This window comes from Papio anubis, chromosome 7 (assembly GCF_008728515.1).
Source record: "Papio anubis isolate 15944 chromosome 7, Panubis1.0, whole genome shotgun sequence".
Classification (NCBI taxonomy): domain Eukaryota; kingdom Metazoa; phylum Chordata; class Mammalia; order Primates; family Cercopithecidae; genus Papio; species Papio anubis.
The window spans coordinates 157,230,075-157,256,704 of NC_044982.1; the positions used below are offsets into that span (position 1 = coordinate 157,230,075).

The 26,630-nt window shown below is 43.4% G+C and overlaps 1 protein-coding gene across 1 annotated transcript in view; it reads left to right on the plus strand.

Annotated features, from left to right (window-relative positions):
- The first annotated feature begins 341 nt into the window (after positions 1-341).
- Positions 342-26,630, plus strand: part of LOC103881700 (E3 ubiquitin-protein ligase HERC2-like) — a 43,058-nt gene continuing 16,769 nt past the window's right edge. Inside the window, exons 1-3 of the mRNA XM_031668914.1 lie at positions 342-616; positions 1,235-1,336; positions 24,188-24,302. Of these exons, the coding sequence (XP_031524774.1) occupies positions 1,265-1,336; positions 24,188-24,302 (187 nt within the window). The 5' untranslated portion in view covers positions 342-616; positions 1,235-1,264. The remainder of the gene's footprint in view (positions 617-1,234; positions 1,337-24,187; positions 24,303-26,630) is intronic.

The window sequence follows — 26,630 nt, forward strand, 5'->3', positions numbered from 1 at the left end:
TTTTGTTTTGTGGTCGCTGGAGGTCTGTTTCCTTCTTGGATTCCCTGCGCCGTGCTTCCACAGCTGCTCCATGTAATCTGCCCAAGACTTCTGCTGCATTCAGTTGAACACATAGGAGGAAGCTCTTCAGGCCCGAGAGAGCCGACCGCACGAAGATCCGGTCTCATCTCCAGGAGAGCTGGTCTCGCCACTCGACCAGCGCCCTGGACAGCTCCAGTTAGTGTGAGCGCGGCCACCCGCCGCCCCGAGATTAAGAGCGCTCGGGGCCAGGAAGTCTCCCGTGGGAGTGCGGGCAGGCATGCGTCCGGCGGAAATCCCGCCTTCCGGCGCCCGCGGTTGGCCCTGGCCGCAGCCGGGGCGCTCCAAGTAGGAAGATAAGCGGGATTGCAGGAAGCGGGAGAGTCGGGAGGAGACGCGAAGGGCTCCTCTTCCCCATTGGCTGCGCCCGCGGAGCAGCCTCGTTGCGATTGGCCGTACGCGGGGGCGGCAGTCCCGCGTCAGCCCGGCCCTCGGGCCGCGAGAGGCGCCGGGATCGCGGGCGCCGGCTGAGCCAGCGGCTCCTGGGAGGCTGCGTCCGCGCGCCGGCGGGGCGAGGCGACCGGGCCCTGCGCGTCAGGTCCTGGCCTGGGGCACCGGGGCGGCCGGCGGCGGAGGCGGTGCGGGCGCGGGGCTGGCGGCCGAGCCCGGGAGGCGGGCGTGGGCGCGCCGGCTGCACCGGGGCCTGCGCGGACCGCCGCGGCGCAGCCTCGGGCCTCTCTCCATCTCTTAAGTGGTGGTGGCTGTGGGTCTTTCTGCAGGCGGTCCCTTTTGAGTAATTTGTTTCACGCACGCGCCCTGCACCAGCCAGGGTAAAGAGCGGCTTGAATTCATGCTGCTGTCATTTGTCTTTAAAACGATGGGCTTCCTGTCGGGTGTGTGTGCCTTTTGGATTTGAGGGCAGGGGGATGACATTGTGACTTGGCCTCCTCTGACCGTCCATTCTCAAGGTCTCTCCCCCGGCGTAGTGCAGAAACTCGGCCCACCCTGCCACCTGCAGGTGAGGAGGCTTTCCCTTCCCACCTCCTCCCTCCATCTCTTCCGATGCCCTCTCTCCATGCTCTCCTCCCCCAGCTCTTCTCTTCCCCCTTTCTGTTCTCTCTCTCTCTCTTTTTTTTTTTTTCTGCGTTAAACCTTTCGGGAGTGTCTTTGTAAACTATTAAAAAGCGTTAGGTCTTCAACATGTATGTTTGCCTGGGCCTGAGAACTGGAGGAAACTGGAGAAAAGATGCCCTCGAGCTCTTTCTGTTTGGCTGCCCAGGCTCGCCTTGACTCCAAATGGTTGAAAACAGATATACAGGTGGGGTTTGACATGTCTTTTTCTTAGTGTGTTCTGCTTCTATGTTTAAATTTCTCGTGTAAGGCTTTTTTTTAGGGTATGTAAAGGGAAGTCAGTTGTATCTTGCTGAATTAGAGGAGCAGGTTTGTTTCCTGTAACTTAAAATGTAACAGTCTTCATGTCTCTTTTTGTAGATTGTGCACGGCTGCCTTTTAATTAGTTTCTTTTTTTTTTTTTTTTTGAGACGGAGTCTCGTTCTATGCTTGAGGCTGGAGTGTAGTGGCCGGATCTCAGCTCACTGCAAACTCCGCCTCGGGTTTAGCCATTCTCCTCAGCCTCGGTAGCTGGGACTGGCGCCGCCCTCCACCGGCTAGTTTTTTGTATTTTTAGTAGAGACGGGGTTTCACCATGTTAGCAGGATGGTCTCGGTCTCCCACAACCTTGTGATCCAGCCCCGTCTGACCTCCCAAAGATGCTGGGATTACAGGCGTGAGCCACCGCGCCCGGCCTAATTAGTTTCTTGCAAGTGCAGGAAACTTGAGATCTATTCATAGGCAAAATTTTTTTTCCTATTTATTAGTAGTGGTTAAGAAATGTCACATTCCTAACCATATGATGGTGAGTGTTGTTACTGATAGTTTTTGAGCTGTTTAGTTAACTGTGGAGGGGAAAATTGGAGAAGTAAGTTGTAGTAATTATGGCCTGTAGAAACCCATTTTATGAGGTCTTGTGTTTGTGTTTCTAGAGAGATAAGAGTCAGTTCAGTTGAGCTGTTTGTTTTGTATTTCTAACTTCTTATTAAGAGGAGTGCTCAGATTTTCACATCAAGAATATGAGGAAACAATGTTGGCCGTAGATATTAATTTTTTGATTTAATGAGATAATTGCAAGCTTCTCAGGACATTATTAAATAAATAATAACAGTAATATTTCAGTAGACAATTGTTTACCCCCAAGCTACTTTTATTTGGAAATGGCTTGGAAAAACTACTTTTGGAACTCCTTATCAACAGCAAAAAGAAGTGTTTGAAATATTTTCTGTGTGTCAGTGTATTTTCCTCCTCCCTAAGGTTAACCATTTTTAAGTATTAAGTAATCTGCCTTTTATAACACAGTGTTACATAGTACGACTGTTCATCAAAAGTCGTGTATGCTGTTAAGCAGTAGTTGATGATAGATACACTAAAGTGTTATTGCCCTTTCCTAATTTTTCTTTTTCTTTTTAAACACGTATTGAGTATTTGTAGATATGAGAGTCCAGTGTTTAGAACTGTGTTGTGGGGCCAAGTGCGGTGGCTCACGCCTGTTGTCCTGGCACTTTGGGAGGCCGAGGCGGGTGGATCCCCTGAGGTCAGGAGTTGGAGGCCAGCCTGACCAACATGGTGAAACCCCGTCTCTACTAAAAGTACAAAATTAGCCAGGCGTGGTGGTGTATGCCTGTAATCCCAGCTACTTGGGAGGCTGAGGCAGGAGAGTCGCTTGAACCTGGGTGGCGGAGGTTGCAGTGAGTCGAGATCACGCCATTGCACTCCAGCCTGAGCAATGAGAACAAAACCGTTTCAAAAAAAAAGAAAAAAAGAAATCTGTTGTGGATGATGGGATTGTTATTCATAGTGTAATGTTACATAAGACAGAGCACAGAGAATTGGGTCAAGAATTGGTGTACTCTTTGGGTTTGTTTCTCTTTAAACATTTCCTTTGATTTAGCTATAATGGTCTGTTTTTGTCATTTTAAGTGGGTGGGAGAGGTGAGAGATGAGTGCTTTCATGTTTCTGAAATCCTGAGATTCAGGCAAACTTGTTTTAATAATTGTTTTTATATTAGTGTTTATTTTGAGAAACTTTTTGGAGTAAAGGAGTTTACCTACTGAAGTTTTTTTCTTAGTAATTGTAATTTAATAACTGCTAAACATGAGTTCTAGTGTCTTGATCTAAAACTAGTTTAATACTGAATTGAGTTCCTATGATGGGTTAGGCAGATACTCATACAGTGAAGCACCATTTATGTCTTAGAGGGCCTGTTGTTTTGATTTATTAAGTGTAATATACAGTACCTGGCCCTTGTTACACATTTCCAGTATGATTAGAAAGTCTTTTTTTTTTTTTTTTTTTTGAGATACAGTCTTACTCTGTTGCCCAGGCTGGTGTGCAGTGGCGCCATCTTGGCTCACTTCAACTTCCGCCTCCTGAGTTCAAGTGATTCTCCCACCTCAGCCTCCCGAGTAGCTGGGATTACAAGTGTGTGCTACTATGCATGCGCAACTAATTTTTGTATTTTTAGTAGAGACGGGGTTTCACCATGTTGGCCCGGCTGGTCTCCTGAGCTCAAAGTGATCTGCCTGCCTCGGCCTCCCAAATTGCTGGGATTAGAGGCGTGAGCCACTGCACCTGGCCAGAAAGTCGTCTGAATTCCTTCTAGGAGTAAGGGAAATGACTGGGTTTTGGATAGTGTGCACCAGAGGAAAAATGTGTTACAGGTCTAAGTAGCATGAAAAAAGTGATTGCTAACCTTTGTTTTATGTTCCTCCAGCATTGCTTGTTAAATGCAAGAAATGAATGCTGTTGTTTTACCCTAAGGAATAAGCCATGGTTTCCCTCTTTGGGGAGCTTCCCTGCAGACAAGAATTGCAGATGGAAGCCTTGTGCTCACAGGTTTTACCCTTATCTTGTTGAGGATGGCTCTCCCAGCTGGAGTGGAAAGGGCTCCACTCCTTGAGACTTTTGTATTGGAAATGGAATTGACACCTTGGTAATGAATAATACGTGGGGTAGGAAGATATTTCTTAGCCATAGGATTTAACAGATCTGTTTTCCACAGCTAATTTTGTTTGAAATGCCCTTGAAAGTGTTAGTAACTTAGAAAGGAAGAGTTTTTGGAGTATGAAAACTTTTAATGCTCATGTGTTACAGAGAGCACTTATCATCGACTTCTTGATCATAGACATTATTTGGATGCGTCAGGCCTAGGACTCTACATCCAGCAACCTCACACAGGGCTCATTTTATGCCAGGCATATATATCTGGTTATTACATATAAACAATTTAATTGTTCAACACTCAACACACTTTTTTTTTTTTTTGAGACGGAGGGAGTCTCGCTCTGTCACCTAGGCTGGAGTGCAGTGGTGCCATTTGGCTTACTGCAAGCTCTCCCTCCTGGGTTCCCGCCATTCTCCCTCCTCAGCCTCCCGAGTAGCTGGGACTACAGGCGCCCGCCATTATGCCCAGCTCATTTTGTGTAGTTTTAGTAGAGACGGGGTTTCACCATGTTAGCCAGGATGGTCTCGATCTCCTGACCTCGTGATCTGCCCGCCTCGGCCTCCCAAAGTGCTAGGATTACAGGCGTGAGCCACCACGCCCAGCCTGTTCAACACTCTTTTCTGCTTGTTGTTTGGAGTTATTGAATCACCATGTTTTCCTTCGCTGCTTTCGTGAAGAGTAATACATTACAGAGCTAAGAGGTGTTAGTCACATCACTTTTTATTTTTACAGTAAGAGTACTTTTAATCTGATGTGATTGGTAGTTTTTCAGCAAACCAAAAAGTCATTTAAGCAAACGAACCATAAAAAACAGTGCATGATACCTTAAAAGCTTTTTATTCTTAAAACACATGCCCGTTTGCCAGTTTTGTTGTAAGGTAAAGGGGCATGTCTTTGAGCATAGGTCCAGAATGGAGTTATCCTGCCCCTTCTTGCATAAGCTGCACTCAGATGAATTTCCTACAGTTTCTATTTTTGGGTTCATTTTTAAGTGGCACAGGAAATTAGATATGCATGAAGCAATTAAAGGTTTTTATTTTGAATTAATAATAGACTCTCAGGAAGTTGTAAAGAAAGTAGAGAGGTCATTGTATATTTACGCATACTGCCCCAGTGGTTACATCTTACGTAACTGTAATACAGTATAAAAACCCAGAAATTGAAATTGGTACAATGTGTGTGCATAGTTCCGTGCCATTCTATCACGTGTCTATAAATATACCTACTACCATAATTACTGTGCAGAACTGTTTCATCACTACAAGATCTCTCTCCTGCCCCTCTTCTGCCACCATCTCTAACTCCTGACAACTGCTAATCTGTTCTCCATCTCTATAATTTTGTTATTGTGAGATTATCATACGATATGTGACCTTCGGAAATGATTTTCTTTACTCAGCATAATGCCCTTAGGTCCGTCAAGGTTTGTTAAGTATATCAGTAGCTAAACTGGGACCATTTATTTGTCTCTTCATCTAATCATCAAAAATGACTAAGCATAAATGTAAGCTTTTAGAGTTAAACTTACTGAATATAAATATTGTCACTTCGGCCAGATGCGATGGCTCACGCCTGTAATCCCAGTACTTTGGGAGGCCAAGGCGGGCGGATCACTTGAGGTCAGGAGTTTGAAACCAGCCTGGCCCACATGATGAAACCGTGTCTCTGCTAAAAATACAAAACAGCCAGGCGTGGTGGTGCACCTTTGTAATCCTAGCTACTTGGGAGGTTGAGGCAGGAGAACTGCTTGAACCCAGGAGGTGGAGGTTGCAGTGAGCCAGGATCACACCACTGCACTCCAGCCTGGCCAACACAGCAAGACTCTGTCTCAAAAAAAAAAATTGTCACTTCATGCTTAGAAATATCAGCAGATGGCCAGGTGTGGTGGCTCAGCCCATAATCCCAGCACTTTGGGAGGCCGAGGTGGGTGGATCACGAGGTCAGGAGATGAGACCATCGTGGCCAACATGGTGAAACCCCATCTCTACTAAAAATACAAAAATTAGCTGGACGTGGTGGCACGTGCCTGTAGTTCCAGCTACTCAGGAAGCTGAGGCAGGAGAATCACTTGAACCCGGGAGGCGGAGGTCGTAGTGAGCCAAGATCGCGCCACTGTACTCCAGCCTGGCTACAGAGTGAGAATCCGTCTCATTAAAAAAAAAAAAAAAAAAAAAAAAAGAACAGTAGATAAAAAAAAGCATAAACATGAATATCTTGATAAATTCTATTCTCAGGCTTTCAGGTTCATAATACAGTTGATAGATGACAGGTAGAAATAGAAGAATTTGTAAATATAGGTATCTTCATTATGTTTTTTGGACTATAAGGGTGCTCTTTACCTCTAATATCCAAATACAGATGCCTCAATAGAACAATTTTTGTTTTCAAAATTCAATGATAAAAAAGATGTAGTAACCCTGTATATCACATTTTGTCAGGTTAATTGAGAGCATTATGCAGCAAAAAAAAGGTTTTTGTAGAGACAGTGTCTTGGTTTGTTGTCCAGGCTGGTGTAAAACTCCTGCATTCAAGGGATCCTCCTGCAAAGTGCTGTGATTACATGTGTGAGCCACTGTGCCTGGCCTGTTGTTTTAAAGAACTAACTTTTAACTTTGGTTCTTGGAAAAAACTAATAATACTAGTTATAGGAAAAAAAGAAAAGGGTTTAGCCATGGGACTTTGATGACAATTCTTTTTTTTTTTTTTTTTTTGAGACACAGTCTCTGTTGTCCAGGTTGGAATACAGTGGCACTGTCTCAGCTCACTGCAACCTCCACCTCCCAGGTTCAAGCCATTCTTGTGCTTCAGCTTCTTAAGTGGCTAGAATTACAGGCATGCACCACCACACCCAGCTAATTTTTTACATTTTTAGTAGAGACGGGGTTTCACCATGTTGCCCAGGCTGGTCTTGAACTCCTAAGCTCAGGCAATCCACCTGCCTTGGCCTCCCAAAGTTCTGGGATTACAGCAGTGAGCCACTGAGCCCAGCAGATGACAATTCTTTATGAGGAAGAAATTGAGTAACCTTTTTAAGGCATTCAAGAAAAGAAAATGTGAATCAAGCATTTTCGTTCCAGCAAAACCGACTTTTCAGATGAAAAACCCACAAACTTTTCAACGAGCTGTGACTTAGGTAGTATTGTTCTTATGAGACCTTCCTTAGGAATGGAGTAGAGAAAGATCTTTGGATAACTAGGTGACTGTAGATCAACCTGCAACTGATGGTGGGCATGAAGCAGTTATTTGTTAAACTTAGACTACATGAGTGTTAAGGGAGAGAGCGTAGAGTATCTCTCTGTTAATATGCTTAGACATTGTAGATTATGGTTGTAACTGTTATGCAGTGTTTCATCTGTTAACCTCATCCATCACAATTTCCACTTTTGTATTTTCATTTCTGGAGATTCCATTTGAGTCCTTTTTATATCTTCTGTTTCACTCCTTATCACATTCATGCTTTCCTTCTATTAGCATAGGGAGCATTTCTGTAAGATAACTTTTAATGTCCTTGTCTATGAATTCTGTAATCTCTGATCACTTCCAGATCCATCTCTGTTGATTGATTCTGTCACTTCTGTTGATTGATTGCCGTAGTTATGGGGGCATGGTTGCATGCCTGCTAATTTTTGATTGAATGCTAGACATAAATTTTATGTTCTATGCAGGATTTTGTTTTATTTTTTTAAAGAGCCTTAGTTTTGTTCTGCCATACGTGTAAGTTACATGGGGTCAGTTTGATCTTCTCAAAGCTTGATTCTAAGGTTTGTTAGGGCTGATCGACACAGCCTTTACTCTTGGGCTGATTTATCCATACTGCTAAGGCAATACTCTTCTCAGGACTCCGCCTGATGCTTGGTGTATGAGAAGGTCTTTCTGTCCTTGTTTGTGGAAACACAGGCTTTTCCCAGACTGTGTGCATCATGGCAATGCTGCTTATTACTTTCTAGTGCTTCTTTCCCCAGTGTTCCGTAGTTTTCTTAACCTATGCCCAGAGTAGTACTCAGACAGACACTCAAGGGGCCCCTCCACTCATCTCTAGAGCTTGCTGTCGTCTTGTTCTTTGGCCTAAGTATAGCTGATCTGTCACCTGAACTCAGCAACATCTTTGGGCTCTGTTTGGGTTCCGCTTTCCTGTGCTGCAGCCTGGAAGCTGCTTCTGGGCAGTGTTTCCTTCTCTTAGGGATCCCAGCTCTGGGCTGTCCGTTGTCCAGTTTTTGGTAACACCTTTTTGGTATATTCTGTCGGGTTTTCTAGTTGATTATAGCAAGAAAGTAATTTCTACAGAATTAATCCTTTATAGGCGAAGGAAGCACAGGCCTTCCCAGTCTGTTTTTAATCAAATCCATTGAGTTTTAAATTTTACTATTGTATTTTTATATTCCAGAATTTCCATTTTTTAAAAATATCAACTTTATTGAGGTATAATTACAATAAACACATCCCTTTAAAATGTTTAGTTTGAAGTGTGTGACAGTTTCTTTCTTTCTTTTTTTTTTTTGAGACGGAGTCTCGCGCTGTGTCACCCAGGCTGGAGTGCAGTGGCGCGATCTCGGCTCACTGCAAGCTCCGCCTCCCAGGTTCACGCCATTCTCCTGCCTCAGCCTCCGAGTAGCTGGGACTACAGGCGCCCGCCACCACGCCCGGCTAGTTTTTTGTATTTTTAGTAGAGACGGGGTTTCACCATGTTAGCCAGGATGGTCTCGATCTCCTGACCTCGTGATCCACCCGCCTCGGCCTCCCAAAGTGCTGGGATTACAGGCTTGAGCCACCGCGCCCGGCCTGTGACAGTTTCTTTAACTGCCACTTTAGGTACTTTTTTCTAGTTTCAACTTCTATGTTGAAATTGTTAATATGATCTTTTTGTTTCTGAGATGGAGTTTGCTCTGTTGCCCAGGCTGGAGTGCAGTGGCACAATCTCGGCTCACTGCAGCCTTCACCTCCTGGGTTCAAGTGATTCTCCTGCCTCAGCCTCCCAAGTAGCTGAGACTACAGGTGCCTGCCATCACACCCAGCTAATTTTTGTATTTTTAGTAGAGATGGGGTTTCACCAGATTGGCCAGGCTGGTCTTGAACTCCTGACCTCGTGATCCGCCTGCCTCGGCCTCCCAAACTGCTGTGATTACAGGCGTGAACCGTGCCCGGCTGTTAATAGGATCTTTTAATTGCTTGACCGTATTAAAGGTAGTTCTTTTAAAAGTGTATTTATAAACCTTGTCCGACCCCATAGATTCCTTAGCTACCTCTCTGTGTCCCTCTTGGTTGACTCATGCCTGTGGGCTGCCCTTCGGCTCCAATCTCCGCTATGATGTCACACAAGAGAGTTGGATTATGGCTTCCTGACTGCCTACCAAGGAGCCAGTGACAGCCTGGAGGGTGCGGTGAGTGTGGGTGTGAATTCCCCGTGGTGTGAACGTTCACCACTTTACAAGGAGAGAGGAGGGAACTCAATGGTTTCATTCCTCCCTTTTTCTTTCCTCCTTGGACTATTTTATGGTGTAGTTTCTTCTTGCAAACCTTCTGGAAAAGCCACATAGGCCTAGTGAATGTGCTGACTGAACAATTGGTTGTATTTGCAGCTCACTGAGAAGAGGTGGCACTAACATAAGGGTCAGCACATTTTTTCCATAAAGCACCAGATGGTAAATGTTTACGTGGGCTGTACGTGCTCTTTTACAACAACTCACCTTGGCCACTGTCATGCGAGAGCAGCCACCAAACGTGTGTGGGGCAATATTCCAGGAAAACTTTGTAGATATCAGAATTTGAATGTCATATAATTTTCATGTGTTGACATATGATTTTTTCTTTTTTTTCCTGAGAGGGAGTCTTGCTCTGTTGCCCAGGCTGGAGTGCAGTGGTGCGATCTTGGCTCACTGCAACCTCCACCTCTCAGGTTTAAGCAGTTCTCATGCCTCAGACTCTGGAGTAGCTGGGATTACAGGCATGCACCACCATGCCTGGCTAATTTTTTTTTTTTTTTGGTATTTTTAGTAGAGACGGGGTTTCCCCATGTTGGCCCGGCTGGTCTTGAACTCCTGACCTCACGATCCACCCCCCCGCCGCCCCCCGCCCCTGCCTTGGCCTCCCAAAGTCTGGGATTACAGGTGTGAGCCACCGCACTTGGTTGACATATGATTCTTTTGATTATTTTTCAACCATTGAAAAATAGAAAATCACTCTTTTTTAATATATATTTTTCTTTTTTTAGGAAATTAAAGGAAGTAAGAATGGCTCCTACATAGGCAGAGTAGGCTGAAATCACGCTTAGCCGACTGTGAAGTCCTATACCTCATACCGTTGCTTTGCTGATCTCCTTGTCTCGCTCTCCCACTTCCCTCACCCCATTTCCCTGAGCTGGGGTCTGCTGAGCAGAATGTCAGCACTTCAGTTCATTCCTCAGGCTCCTCTTCCATGACAAAAGTCTGTATATTTCTGTTTTCAGGATCCACTCTTGGTCTATTCTATTGACTTCTATTTTTTTTCATTTTTCAATGAGGTGGTATTGTATCTTTGTCATTATTATTTTTGCTTGAGTTCCAGATATGGTATGTGCAATATTGTAGCAATAAATCGAGGCTCTGGGTAGCAATATCTTCCTCCAGAGAGGATGTTCTAGGCAATCCTAGGTCACTGCAGGCCCGTTGGAAATTGAGAGAATGCGAAACTGGGATGGTTTCTGTGAAGACTGGTGTACTTCTCACTCACCTGTATTTCTGGTGTGTGGTCCTTTGAGGTTCCAGCTCAGAGCGTGGGGTCCGCCAGGCCTCTTTCTCCTGTATGAGGGCCCTGGGAGTCTGTCAGAAGCTCCGCTTTGCTTCTCTGTCTCATCCCTGCTTGCTTAGGTTCTCTGGGCCTCTTCCTCTCATGGGTCTTAGGCTTTAGGAAGACCTCACTCCCTTGCTGCTTCTAGGATATCTTCAAATCGATGTACTTAATGTTCCTATCTGACGTTTCCAATTGTTCTAGGAACCTGTTCTTAACATTTTTTCATATGTTGTCCTACGTTCAGTAGGGGTTTAGTATTTTTCTGTAGGTTTAAGAAAAAAAGCCGTATACTTTTACTCATCTGCAAATATTTGAACAGATTACTTCTCTGTCAAATTGTAAGGACATGAAAAAGAAACGTTTTCTAACCTATACGTTAATCAGGTATTCATTTGTTATATTATTCTGTTTTGGATTTTATTGCCTGACTATAGTCATTTTAATAAATGCCTTAACGGGCCGGGCGCAGTGGCTCACGCCTGTAATCCCAGCACTTTGGGAGGCTGAGGTGGGTGGATCATGAGGTCAGGAGATTGAGACCATCCTGGCTAACACGGTGAAACCCCATCTCTACTAAAAATACAAAAAATTAGCCGGGCGTGATGGCGGGTGCCTGTAGTCCCAGCTACTCGGGAGGCTGAGGTAGGAGAATGGTGTGAACCCGGGAGGCGGAGCTTGCAGTGAGCTGAGATCATGCCACTGCACTCCAGCCTGGGCGACAGAGCAAGACTCCATCTCAAAAAAAAAAAAAAAAAAAAATTGCCTTAACGATTTGCTTGCCTAGTTCTGATTGGTATTAAAGTACTGGTGGCCTACGTATGGGAGTGTGAAGGCTTGCCCTGGCTGCCCTGCTGCAGGTGTGGGCGTGTGTTATGGTGTTGGTGGGAAGCAAATAAGCCTTGGAGTTGGGCCTCTTCCGAAATCCCACCTCTCACAGCCTCAATGTTGTGTGACCTTTGGTCAAGTAATTGAACCTCTGAGCTTCTGTTTACGAACTTACAAAAAGTGAGCCTGTTACTGCCTCTCTTGCTGCGGTCTTTTGACGATGAAAGTGCCTTTACTTGCCATGTCATTTCAGAGGTGTAAGATAGGAATGTGAGATCAAATTAGAAAACAGTTTTCAGCCCAAATAACCTAATTAGAAGCATCTGGGATCTGAATCAAAAAAGGCAAAAGTTGAAAACCTACTGGGCACGTTTAGGTAAGTCAACTACTAATGAAAAGCTAATTGGAGACAGTTGTAGAAATAAATACTCTCACTGTACAAATTGAAAGTCCCATTCTTTTTTTTTCTTTTTCTTTTTTTTTAATGAATAGGGTCTCTGTCACCCAGGTTGGAGTGCTGTGGTATGATCAGAGCTCACTGTAACCTCAAACTCCTGGGCGCAGGTAACCCTCCTGCTGTAGCCTCCTGAGTAGCTGGGATTACAGGTGCGTGCCATGCACTTGGCTAATTTTTACATTTTTGTAGAGATACGGTTTTACCACGTTGCCCAGGCTGATTTTGAACTCTTGGCCTCAAGCAGTTCTTCTGCCTTGGCCTCCCAAAGCTCTGGGATTCCAGCGTGAGCCACCACGCCCTGCCTATAGTCCCTGTTCTTACCAGTGCCATGGCTGTCTTCCAGTTGTTCCCAGGCTGCTGCTTCCTCAGTCAGGATCCTGTACCGTCTGTGGTCTGGAGAGCTCTTCTCCTGGGCTTCACTTTTGCTTGTTCACAGTCTAACTCTTTGGAGACCTCCTCCAGTGAGGCTTGCTTTAATTGCCTTAGAGATGTTCCACCTTTAAGGTGCCCAAGTTGTTTTTTGAATGGTGCTTACTGTTCATTTGGATCATCAGTTCCTAGGAGGCTTCCACAGTGCATGTCCCTCCAGGAGTCCAGTCTCCACCTTCCAGAAAAGAATTCCTTGTCACTCACAAGGACAAGGTCTGTCCTATCCTCTTCCTTCCCAATGCTACCCAGGTAATAATTGAAAGGCTGTGGTAATTATTCTTGTTTCCATGTTAACCGGGCTTCCTCTTTGGCTTAGTGTTTAAATGTTTCATCTTTTGGCTTTATTTATTTATTTATTTATTTATTTTTTGAGACGGAGTTTCGCTCTTTTTGCCCAGGCTGGAGTGCAGTGGTGCGATCTCGGCTCACCGCAACCTCCGCCTCCCAGGTTCAAACAGTTCTCCTGCCTCAGCCTCCTGAGTAGCTGGGATTACAGGCATGCGCCACTACCCTGGCTAATTTTGTATTTTTAGTAGAGACAGGGTTTCTCCATGGTGGTCAGGCTGGCCTTGAACTCCCGACCTCAGGTGATCCACCTGCCTCGGCCTCCCGAAGTGCTAGGATTACAGGTGTGAGCCACTGTGCCTGGCCGTTTTTTTTTTTTTTTTTTTTTTTAAATGGTACCTCTGTAACACTAATGTTTCTCAATCTAGGCTGTACCACACAACACTGATGTGTGGAGCCCAGCCAGTGTGGGGCAGTCTCAGAGTGCTTTCAGGGCTGGCCAGTGGTCCACCCTCTCTGCTTGGGCGTTGGCGTCTTCTCCAGGACATCATCTAGAGTCCATTTGTGGACTACTCCCAGAGTTGAGTCTCTAGCCCTGCTCCCTCTGCTAAGATGTGGATCTGTGTTTACTGAGGGTTGGTGGAATGGGGAGGAGCTCCACGTTTATGTTCAGTAGTCAGGGCAAATCTTAGTGCTTAAAACGACTAATTCTAATTCCTCTTCTGTTCCCTCCCTTATTTTCCTTTTCACATTTGATTCAACTTATGTGATTTGAAATAATTTCCTTTTTTTTTTTAAGTCAGGGTCTCACTCTCAGTTGCCCAGGCTGGAATGCAGTGGCACCATCACGGCTCACTGCAGCCTTCAACTCCCCAGGCTCAGGTGATCCTCCTCCCTCAGTCTCCTGAGTAGTGGGACTACAGGTGCACACCACCACGCCTGGTTAATTTTTGTATTTTTTGTAGAGACCGGGTTTCATCATGTTGCTCTGGCTCGAACTCCTGGGCTCAAGCAGTTTGCCCACCTTGGCCTCCCAAAGTGCTGGGATTACAGGTGTGAGCCATCGTGCCCTGCCTGAAATAATCTTAAAGACTATACTTTCCCTGTCTTGACTTCGACTCTTATCCTTTCTTTTTTGGACCCTTGGTAATAGCCTTTTTTTTTTTTTCGAGATGCAGTCCCGCTCTGTCACCCATGCTGAAGTGCAGTGGTGCGGTCTCTGCTCACTGCAACGTCTGCCTCCTGGGTTCAAGCAATTCCCTTGCCTCAGCTCCCCGAGTAGCTGGGCCTATAGGCGCGTGCCACCACGCCCGGCTAATTTTTTGTATTTTTAGTACAGACAGGGTTTCACCGTGTTAGCCAGGATGGTCTTAATCTCCTGACCTCGTGATCCGCCTGCTTCGGGCCTCCCAAAGTGCTGGGATTACAGGCGTGAGCCACTGCGCCCGGCCAGTGATAGCTTCTTAATTCATCTTCTCTGTTTCTGTTTTCTGAGTTATTACTTTAAGACACAGGTCAAATGTCATATTCCCTTGAGTGCCTGAAGATAGTCTGTAACTCCTGGAGCACGGCCCACATGGGGCTGTGAGTTCTGGCCACCATTAGCCTCTTATGTGCACTGTGGTAGGGACTGGACTGAACCCCAGTGCATGTCTTCACTGCCCTCCTCTGACTGAATGAGTACAAGAGTCAAACCTTTCCATTTACTCGTTAAATTTCAGGGGCTCTGAATGCTCTTGCCTCACTTTTTAATTTTATTTTTTATATTAAAATAATATAAATTTTAAAAAATATTAAAAAATTTTAAATTTTAGGCCGGGCGCGGTGGCTCAAGCCTGTAATCCCAGCACTTTGGGAGGCCGAGACGGGCGGATCACGAGGTCAGGAGATCGAGACCATCCTGACAAACACGGCGAAACCCCGTCTCTACTAAAAAATACAAAAAAACTAGCTGGGCGAGGTGGCGGGCGCCTGTAGTCCCAGCTACTCCGGCGGCTGAGGCAGGAGAATGGCGTAAACCCGGGAGGCGGAGCTTGCAGTGAGCTGAGATCCGGCCACTGTACTCCAGCCTGGGCGGCAGAGTGAGACTCCGTCTCAAAAAAAAAAAAAAAAAAAAAAAAATTCAAAACTTGGTATAAAAGCAGACAAAGACACATCAAAGAAGGAAAACCACAAGCCAGTGTCTCTGATGAATATTGATGGAAATATCCTCAACAAAATACTAGCAAAGCAAATTCAGCAATACATTAGAAAGATCATTCATTGTGACCAAGTGGGATTTATCCCTGGGATACAAGGATGGTTCAACATATGCAAATCAATTGATGTGATACCTCGTATCAACAGAAGGATAAAAACCATGTGTATTTCAATTGATGCTGAAAAAGCATTTGATAAAATACAACATCCTTTCATGATAAAAATCTGTTAAAACTGGTTATGGAAGAAACATACCTCAACATAATAAAAGCCGTATATGATAGACCCACAGCTAGTATCATACTGAATGGTGAAAAACTGAAAGCCTTTCCTCCAAATCTGGAACATGACAAGGATGCTCAGTGTGGCCACCGTTATGCAACATAGTACTGGAAGTTCTTGCTAGAGCAATGAGACAAGAGAAAGAAATAAAAGGCATCCACATTGGAAAGGAAGAAGTCAAATTATCCTTGTTTGCAGATATGATTTTATATTTGGAAAAACCTAAAGACTCCACAAGAAAATGATTAGAGCTGATAAATTCAGTACAGTTCCAGTATACAAAATCAACATAAAAAAATCAGTAGCATTTCTGTGTGCCAATAGTAAACAATATGAAAAAGAAATTATAAAAGTAATCCCATTTACAGTAGCCACACGTAAAATTAAATACCTAGGAAGTAACCAAAGAAGATCATTACAAAGATCTCTGTAATGAAAACTCTAAAACGCTGATGAAAGAAATTAAAGAGGACACAAAAAATGGAAAAATGTTTCATGTTTATGGATTGGAAGAATCAGTATTGTTAAAATGTCCATACTACCCAAAGCAATCTACTGATTCAATGCAATCCCTAGCGAAATGCCAATGACATTCTTCACAGAAACAGCAACAAAAAATCCGAAAATTCATGTTGGACCACAAAAGACTCAGAATAACTGAAGCTCTCCTAATTAAAAAGAAACAAACTGGAGGAATCAGATTACCTGACTTCAAATTATACTATAGAGCTATAGTAACCAAAACAGCATGGTACTAGCACAAAAACAGACACATAGACCAGCGGAACAGAATAGAGAATCCAGAAACAAATCTGCACATCTACAGCGAACTCATGTTTGACAAAGGTACCAAGAACATACACTGGGGAAAAGACAGTCTCTTCAATAAATGGTGCTGGGAAAACTTGACAGTCATATGCAGAAGAATGAAGCTAGATTCCTGTCTTTTGCCATAAAAAAGTTAAAAAAATTATGTCAAGTATCTTCTCTGATCACAATGGACTATAACTAAAAATCGATAACAAGGAATTGTGGAAACTCTACCAACACATGGGAATTAAACAATGTGCCCCTGAATGACCAACAGGTCAATGAAAAAATTAAGAATGAAATTAAACAATTTCTTTTTTTTTTTTTTTTTTTTTTTGAGACGGAGTCTCGCTCTGCCGCCCAGGCTGGAGTGCAGTGGCCAGATCTCAGCTCACTGCAAGCTCCGCCTCCCGGGTTCACGCCATTCTCCTGCTTCAGCCTCCCGAGTAGCTGGGACTACAGGCGCCCGCCATCTCGCCCGGCTAGTTTTTTGTATTTTTTAGTAGAGACGGGGTTTCACCGTGTTCGCCAGGATGGTCTTCATCTCCTGACCTCGTGATCCACCCGTCTCGGCCTCCCAAAGTGCTGGGATTACAGGCTTGAGCCACCGCGCCCGGCCAAAATTAAACAATTTCTTGAAACAAATGGCGATGGCAACGCAGCATACGAAACCTGTGGGATATAGTGAAAGAAGTATTAAGAGGAAAATTTATAGCTCTAAGTGCTTAAATCAAAAAAGTAGAAAAACTTCAAATAAATAACCTAATGATACATCTTAAAGAACTAGAAAAGAAGGAGCTAACCAAACCCATAATTGGACAGACACAAATCGTAAATATCAGAGCAGAAATAAAATGAAGTTGAAATGAAGAAAAGAATACAAAAGATCAATGAAAAGAAAAGTTGGTTTTTCTAAAAGATAAATGAAATTGGCAAGCCTTCAGGCAGGCTAAGAGAAAAAGAAGACCCAAATAAAATCAGAGGTGAAAAAGTAGGCATTACAACTGATATTGCAGAAATTCAAAGGGTCATTAGAGACTATGAACAACTATATGTCAATAAATTGGAAAATCTGGAAGAAATAGATAAGTTTGCAGGCTGGACGCGGTGGCTTATGACTGTAATCCCAGCACTTTGGGAGGCTGAGGCAGGTGGATCACTTGAGATCGTGATTTTGAGACCAGTCTGGCCAACATGGTGAAACTCCATCTCTACTAAAAGTAAAAAAATTAACCAGGCGTGGTGTTGCGTGCTTGTAATTCCAGCCACTTGGGAGGCTGAGGCACGAGAATCACTTGAGCCTGGGAGGTAAAGGTTGCAGTGAGCTGAGATCATGTTACTGCACTCCAGCCTGGGTGACAGAGTGAGACTGTGTCTCAGGGAGGAAAAAAAAAAAAAGCAAAAGGAAAAAGCAATGGATAATTTCACAGGCACATACAGACTTCCAAGGTTGAACCATGAAGAAATCCAGAACCTGAACATACCAATAACAGGTAATGAGATTGAAACTGTAATAATAAAAAGTCTTCCAGCAAAGAAAAGCCCGGGACCCAATGGCTTCACTGCTGAATTTTACCAAACATTTAAAGAACTATTACCAATCCTAGTGAAACTATTCTCAACAATAGAGGAGAAGGGAATACTTCCAAACTTATTCTAAAAGGCCTGATACCTGATACCAAACCAGAGAAAGACATAATCAAAAAAGAAAACAGGCCAGTATCCCAGATGAACATTGATGCAAAAAATACTCCACAAAATACCAGGAAACCGAATTCAGCAACACATGAAAAAGATCATTCTTCATGACCAAAGTGGGGTTTATCCCCGGGATGCCAGGATGGTTCACCATATCCAAATCAATCAGTTTGATACATCATATCAATAGAATGAAGGATAAAAAACCATATGATCATTTAAATTCATGCTGAAAAGGCGTTTGATAAAATTTGACATCCTTTCATAATAAAAACCCTAAACTGGTTATAGAAGGAACACACTTCAACGCAATAAAAGCCATATATGACTGATGCACAGCTAGTATACTGAAAGGTGAAAAACTGAAAGCCTTTACTCTAAGATCTGGAACAAGACAAGGATGCCCACTGTCACCACTGTTATTCAATATAATACTGGAAGCCCTTGTTAGAGGAGTTAGATAGGAGAGAGAAGTAAAGGCCGGGTGCAGTGGCTCACACCTGTAATCCCAGCACTTTGGGAGGCTGAGGTGAGTGGATCACTTGAGGTCAGGAATTTGAGACCAGCCTGGTCAACATGGTGATACCCTATTGCTACTAAAAATATAAAAATTAGCTGAGTGTGGTAGCGGGTACCTGTTGTTCTAGCTACTTGGGAGGTTGAGGCAGGGAAATCGCTTGAACCCCGGAGGCGGAGATTGCTGTGAGCTGAGATTGTGCCACTATATTCCAGCCTGGGCTACAGAGCAAGACTCCATCTCAGAAAACAATAAAAAAAAAAAATAAAGGGCATCCAAATTGGAAATGAAGAAGCCAAATTATTCTTGTTTGCAGATGATTGTTATATTTGGAAAAACCTAAAAACTCTACCAAAAAATGATTAGAACTAATAAATTCAGTAAAATTGCGGGGTACTAAATTAACATACTAAAATCAGTAACATTTCTTTCTTTCTTTTTTTTTTTTTTTTGAGGTGGAGTCTCACTCTGTGGCGCAGGCTGGAAAGCAGTGGCATACTCTTGGCTCACTGCAACCTCTGCCTCCTAGGTTCAAGCGATCCTCCTGCCTTAACCACCTGAGTAGCTGGGATTACAGGTGCCTGCCACCACACCTGGCTAGTTTTTGTATTTTTAGTACAGACATGGTTTCACCACGTTGGCCAGACTGGTCTTGAACTCCTGACCTCAGGTGATCCACCAGCCTCGGCCTCCCAAAGTGCTGGGATTACAGGTATGAGCCACTGCACCCGGCCAAATCAGTAGCATTTCTATATGTCAACAGTGAACAGTATGAGAAATAAATCAAGAAAAATGATTCCATTTATAATAGCTACAAATAAAGTAAAATACGTAGGAATAAACCTAACCCAAGAAGTGAAAAGATCTCTACCATGAAAACTGTAAAGCATTGATGCAGGAAATTGAAGAAGACACACAAAAAAGGAAAAGATACTCCATGTTCATGGATTGGAAGAATCAATATTGTTAAAATGTCTGTACTACCCAGAGCAATCTACAGGTTCAATGTAATCCCTATCAAAATACCAATGACATTCTTCACAGAAATAGAAAAAAAAAATCCTGAAATTTATATGGAATCATAAAAGAGAATAGCCAAAGCCATCCTGAGCAAAAAACAAAACTGGAGAAACTGCATTACCTGACTTGAAATTATACTACAATCACTTCCTGGTCTTTTTTGGCTTAGATCAAGTGCAAAGTTTACTACAAAGGTATAACCAACACAGCATGGTACTGGTATAAAAACAGACACGTCGACCAATGGAACAGAATAGAGAACCCAGAAATAAATCCATACATCTACAGTGAACTCATCTTTGAGGCATCCGGAGGATACATGAGGGAAAGGATAGTCTTATTGATGAATGGTGCTGGGAAAATGAGACACCCATATGCAGAAAAATTAAATTAGACTGCTCTCTGTCACCACATACAAAAATCACGTCAAAATAGAGTAAAGACTTATGCCTAAGACTTCAGACTATGAAAATGCTAAAAGAGGCCGGGCGCGGTGGCTCAAGCCTGTAATCCCAGCACTTTGGGAGGCCGAGACGGGCGGATCACGAGGTCAGGAGATCGAGACCATCCTGGTTAACACGGTGAAACCCCGTCTCTACTAAAAAATACAAAAAACTAGCCGGGTGAGGTGGCGGGCGCCTGTAGTCCCAGCTACTCGGGAGGCTGAGGCAGGAGAATGGCGTGAACCCGGGAGGCAGAGCTTGCAGTGAGCTGAGATCCGGCCACTGCACTCCAGCCTGGGTGACAGAGCGAGACTCCGTCTCAAAAAAAAAAAAAAAAAAAAAGAAAATGCTAAAAGAAAACATTGGGGAAACTCTCCAGGACATTGCACTGGGTAATGATTTCTTGAGTAATACTTCATAAACACAGGCACCCAAAGCTAAAATGGACACATGGGGTCACATCAAGTTAAAAAGCTTCTGCACAGCAAAGGAAATAGTCAACAAAATGAAAAGACAACCCACAGAATGGGAGAAAATACTTGCAAATTACCCATCGGACAAGGGATTAATAACCAGAATATATAAGCAGCTCAAGCAACTCTGTAGGAAAAAAAAATCTAATAATCCAATACAAATGGGCAAAAGATTTGAATAGACATTTCTGAAGATATACAAATGACAAACAGGCAATATGAGCAGGTGCTCAACATGAGTTATCATCAGAGAAATGCAAATCAAAACTACAATGAGATATTATCTCACCCTAATTAAAATGGCTTGTATCCAAAAGACAAACAAGAACAAATGCCGGCAGGGATATAGAGAAAAGGGAACCCTTGTACGCTGTTGGTGGGAATATAAATTAGCACAGCCATTATGGAGATTAGCTTGGAGGTTCCTCAAAAAACTAAAAATAGGACTGTCATATGATTCAGCAATCCCACTGGTAGGTATATACCCAGAGGAAAGAATATCAGTATGTTGAAGAAATATGTACATTCTCATGTTTGTTGCAGCACTATTTTCTTTTTTTTTTTTTTTTTTTTTTTTGAGACGGAGTCTTGCTCTGTCACCCAGGCTGGAGTGCAGTGGCCGGATCTCAGCTCACTGCAAGCTCCGCCTCCCGGGTTCACGCCATTCTCCTGCCTCAGCCTCCCAAGTAGCTGGGACTACAGGCACCCGCCACTTCGCCCGGCTAGTTTTTTGTATTTTTTAGTAGAGACGGGGTTTCCCCGTATTAGCCAGGATGGTCTCGATCTCCTGACCTCATGATCCGCCCGTCTCGGCCTCCCAAAGTGCTGGGATTACAGGCTTGAGCCACCGCGCCCGGCCATGCAGCACTATTTTCAATAGCCAAGATTTGGAAGCGACCTTAGTGTCCCCCAGCAGATGAATAGGTGAAGAAAATGTAGTATATATACTCAATGGAGTACTGTTCAACCGTAAAAAAGAATGGGATACTGTCGTTTGCAACAACATGGATACAACTGGAGGTCATTATGTTAAGTCAGGGACAGAATGTCGTGAGCCAGATCCAGAAAAACAAACTTTGCATGTTCTCACTAATTTGTAGGAGCTAAGCAAATGAAAGCAATTGAACTCATGGAGATAGAGTAGAATGATGGTTATCAGAGACAGGGAAGGATAAAGTGGGGGTGAAGTACAGACAGTTAATGGGTATAAAAATGGAATTAGATAGGGCTGGGTGCAGTGGGTCACGCCTGTAATCCCAGCACTTTGGGAGGCCGAGGCAGGTGGATCATGATGAGGTCAAGAGACCCAGACCATCCTGACCGACATGGTGAAACCCCATCTCTACCAAAACTACAAAAATTAGCTGGGTATGGTGGCATGAGCCTGTAGTCCCTGCTACTTGGGAGGCTGAGGCAGGAGAATCGCTTGAACCTGAAAGGTGAAGGTTGCACTGAGCCAAGATCGCAGCACTGCACTCCAGCCTAGCGCCAGAGCAAGATCCGTCTCAAAAAAAAAAAAGAGTTAGATAGAATGTATAAAATCTAGTACTTGACAGCATTACAGGATGACTACAGTCAATTTATTGTCCATTTAAAAATAACAAAGTATAATTGGATTGTTTGTAACACAATGGATAAATGCATACTCCATTTACTCTGATGTGATTATTACACATAGTATGCCTGTGTGAAAATCGCTCATATATACATATATATACACCCATATATACATACAACTAGTGTGTATCCACAGAAGTTTAAAAAAAAAAGATGGGCAAACATCTCTTTTAATTAAAAATGGCTTTTTTTTTTTTGCCAGACAAGGGGGCTTCTGTTGCATACACAGTTTTCAGGATGGATGCCTTCCCCCAGTGCCTGAAATGCCCCCTTTTCCTGTTCTGGGCCGTTTCTGACTCACAAATGTTGACAAGCAAAGGTGTTTTTGATTTTGATGTTCACAGTTATTATAATTATTATAAATTTGGCCAGGAGTCCCTATCAGTCTTTGAACAGCTGCTTTTTTTTTTTGAGATAAAGCCTTGCTCTGTCACCCAGGCTGGAGTGCAGTGGCACAGTCTTGGCCCACTGCAACCTCCGCCTCCTGGGTTCAAGCTATTCTCCTGCCTCAGCCTCCCGAGTAGCTGGGATTATGGGCATCTGCCACCATGCCCAACTAATTTTTGTAGTTTTAGAAGAGACGAGGTTTCACCATGTTGGCTGGTCTTGAACTCCTGACCTCAAGTGATCTGCCCGCCTCAGCCTCCCGTAGTGCTACGATTATAGGCGTGAGCTACCGCACCTGGCCATGAGTAGCTTTTTCTTTGAGGAAACAAGATATTCCAGACTCATCTTTGTCTGCCCCGGCCCTTGAATCTCATTTTCCCCAAGAGTCCTAGCTTCTTTTATTGGGAAATGGTACTCAGAGACCAAAATCTGGGTGCCTGAGGTCAGGTTGCCATTGATTCTGGTCCTTCCAAAAAACAGAGTAAGCAAACATATGCAAAAATAAAGTTCATAGATTTCCAATTTAAGTTGTGTTTCAAAATTTCTTTGATAGTTTTCCTCTTTTATACTGAAAACCTTAATTATTATTATTATTATTATTGTTTTGAGATAGAGTCTCACTCTATTTGCCCAGGCTGGAGTGCATTGGCACAATCTCGGCTCACTGAAACCTCTGCTTCCTGGGTTCGTGCTATTCTGCTTCAGCCTCCCGAGGGACTGGGATTACAGGCATATACCAGCACACCTGGCTAATTTTTTCTATTATTAGTAGAGGTGGGGTTTCACCATGTTGGCCAGGCTGATCATGAACTCCTGACCTCAAGTGATTTACCTACCTTGGTCTCCCAAATGCTGGGATTACAGGTGTTAGCCACCATGACTGGCCTAAAGTCTTAATTTCTAATAACATTTAATGCTTTATCATAAACATGTTTTATTGTATTTACATTGCTTTATTGTGCAACATGAAGTAGTTCTAAAATTGTGACAATATTATCAATACCAATAAATATAAGATTTTATTTTTCATTATAGTATATTCTATTAATTATGTATAGTTCAAAAGTCCCTTGACATACTTTTCTTTGTATATGCGTGGGTTAATTTGCTTGTTGCCAGTTGTAGGTTTTGCTTTTTTATAATTTAATTTTAATTTTTGAGGATGAAAGTCATGTATATTTCAGAAGTAAAGACACAAAGTATACTTACAATGTTGTTGCTTTTTCTGGTCCTGCTGCCTTTGCCCGTATCCCCTCCCCATTTCCTTACAGGTAGTCATTGATACTTGCTTTTGGTTTATCTTTTTAGAGCACATGCATGTGTGTTTGTTTGTGTGTGTCTTTCTTTTCTTTTCTTTTTTTTTTTGGAGACCGAGTCTTGTTCTTGTCACTGAGGCTGAGTGCAGTGGCATGATCTCAGCGTACTGCAACCTCCACCTCCTGGGTTCAAGCGATTCTCCTGCCTCAGCCTCCTGAGTAGCTGGGATTACAGGCGCATGCCACCATACCTGGCTAATTCTTTTGTATTTTTAGTAGAGATGGGGTTTCACCGTGTTGGCCAGGCTGGTCTCAAATTCCTCATCTCAGGTGATCTGCCCCTCTTGGCCTCCCGCAAGTGCTGGGATTACAGGCATGAGCGACTTCGCCGGACCACGTGTCTTTTTTCTTGTATGTTACACAAGAGGTAGCCTAGTATTGACACTATTATGCACCTTTTCACTTTTATTTCTTGGATGACTTTCATGAAATGTAAAATGATTAAGTCACTAATTTAGTAAATCATTGATTTTATTACTGAGTGATTGAATACATAAGAGAGATTGAGATTTTTTTCCCATACCATTCTTTAAAAATTGCAATGTGAGTGTGAGCACTCTGTAAGCTTATCTCGTTTATCATTGCCAGCTTGCATTCACAAGAGATGGGCTCTGTGGTCTGTGGAACGAAATGGTTAAAGATGGAGAAATTGTATACACTGGAACAGAATCAACCCAGAACGGAGACCTTCCTCCTAGAAAAGGTAAGGGCCTTTAACTAGTGTTTTTTATTTTGTAAAGACCATTATAAAATGCATTTTATAGAAATTTTGTAATGCGCTATAGGAATAGGAGCTTTGAGCTTAACTCTTTGAAGTTTTGCTTTTTACTTTGGAGATTGTTGTCTAAAATGGTAGTTAATACAAGCTGCCCGGATTTTATTGTTTTATGTGAATTGAAGGCATTCTTATTGCAAAACCGTCTTGCTGCATTTGTGGTGTTCTTTGGGAGTATATTAAACACTTTTTGGAAGCCTTTGCCCTGCAACGAAATGCCACTGAACGATCTTATTTAGTATTGTAGTTTTGAAAGCTCAGTAAGACTATCATTAGGTTGTTCATAACTGTGGCTGTGTTTCAGAATCCCCATTGAGGTTTAAAAAAATGGGTGCTTGTATACACCCTAAACTTGTTGAATTGGAAAAGATCCTTGGTTGAGACCCGTTGTCGAAGCGGAAAAGATCCTTGGTTGAGACCCGTTGTCGAAGCGGGAAAGATCCTTGGTTGAGACCCGTTGTCGAAGCGGGAAAGATCCTTGGTTGAGACCCGTTGTCGAAGCGGGAAAGATCCTTGGTTGGAACCCGTTGTGAGCGGAAAGAATCCTTGGTTGAGACCCGTTGTTGAAGCGGGAAAGATCCTTGGTTGAGACCCGTTGTTGAAGTTTGTTGGTTCTCCTACTTGAGAGTCATCAACATGGATAAAGCTACCACTTTAAATTATTTCTTCTCAGTTGAAATAGCTCCAGTTGGGAGAGAACGCATTAGACTGAAGGAAGTGGCTTCTTCTTCTTTTGTAGAATGAATTGGGATAGTGTCCACTTGAAAATACATGGGGACGGGTGCGGTGGATCATGCCTGTAATTCCCAGCACTTTGGGAGGCTGAGGCAGGCAGATCATTTGAGGTTGGGAGTTTGAAGTCCAGCCTGGCCAACATGGTGAAACCCCGTCTATACTAAAAATAAAAATTAGCCAGGCATGGTGGCCCGAGAGCCTGTAATCCAGCTTCTTGGGAGGCCAAAGGCAGGAGAATTGCTTGAACAGGAGTGGAGGTTGCAGTGAGCTGAGATTGTGTTACTGCACTCAGCCTGGGTGACAGAGTGAGACTGCATCTAAAAAAAAACAAAACAAACCATGGGAAAAGTATTAGTCTCCCTTTTCAGTTTCAGTGTCAAGCAGTTACCCGTTTTTTTTTTTTTTTTTTTTATGTTTGTTTGAAAATATTCACACACACACGCACAATAACTGACAGACGTGTACAGTGAGTGGCTGCGGTTTGGCTCCATATCCTGCCGTCTGTCCATCCACTGTTTGTCTCACCTAGCTGCTTAGACACTCATGTATGTAATTGATTTTAGTTAAACTTTATGTTTTTGACTTTCAGGTAAAATTTATATATAATGAAACGCATCTGAGTTCACTATTTCACAAGTTTTGACAAATGTAACTTGTGTAACCCACATCTTTATCATGACTCTTGCTCAGAAAGTTCTCTCGTGTCCTGCCCCTTCTTCCCAGAGTCAATAACTGATCTGATGTTTCTCTAGCATTGACAGATTGTGCCAGTTCTAGAACTCCATAAATTGAATCATGTAGTCAGGTTCTTCTGTGTCTGGCTTCTTTCACTCTGCATAGTGCTTTTGATTTTCATCTTTTTTTTTTTTTTTTTTGAGACGGAGTCTTACTCTGTTGCCCAGGCTGGAGTGCAGTGGCCGGATCTCAGCTCACTGCAAGCTCCGCCTCCCGGGTTTACGCCATTCTCCTGCCTCAGCCTCCCGAGTAGCTGGGACTACAGGCGCCCGCCACCTCACCCGGCTAGTTTTTTGTATTTTTTAGTAGAGACGGGGTTTCACTGTGTTAGCCAGGATGGTCTCGATCTCCTGACCTCGTGATCCGCCCGTCTCGGCCTCCCAAAGTGCTGGGATTACAGGCTTGAGCCACCGCGCCCGGTCAAATCATACTTTAACGTTTTGAAACCATCTTCATTTACTCCCAGTGATATGTTTGAGGTTTGTCTGTTGTTCTGTGTATTAATAGTTCTTTTTATTGCTGAGTAGTATTTCATCATTTGGATGTACCACATTGTGTTTATCCATTCCGCTGTTGTACGACCTTGTGGTTGTTTCCATGTTTCTTTTGCAATTGTAATCCTGCTGTGAGCATTTCTGTACAGATTTTGTGTGAATATAGTTTCCATTTCCCTAGGATAAAGACCTAGTAGTGTGAAAGCTGGGTCATGTGCTGAACTGTTTTCCAAAGTGGCTGATTTAGTTTGCATTCCCACTGGCAATCTGTCATGTTTCTGTTGCTCTGTGT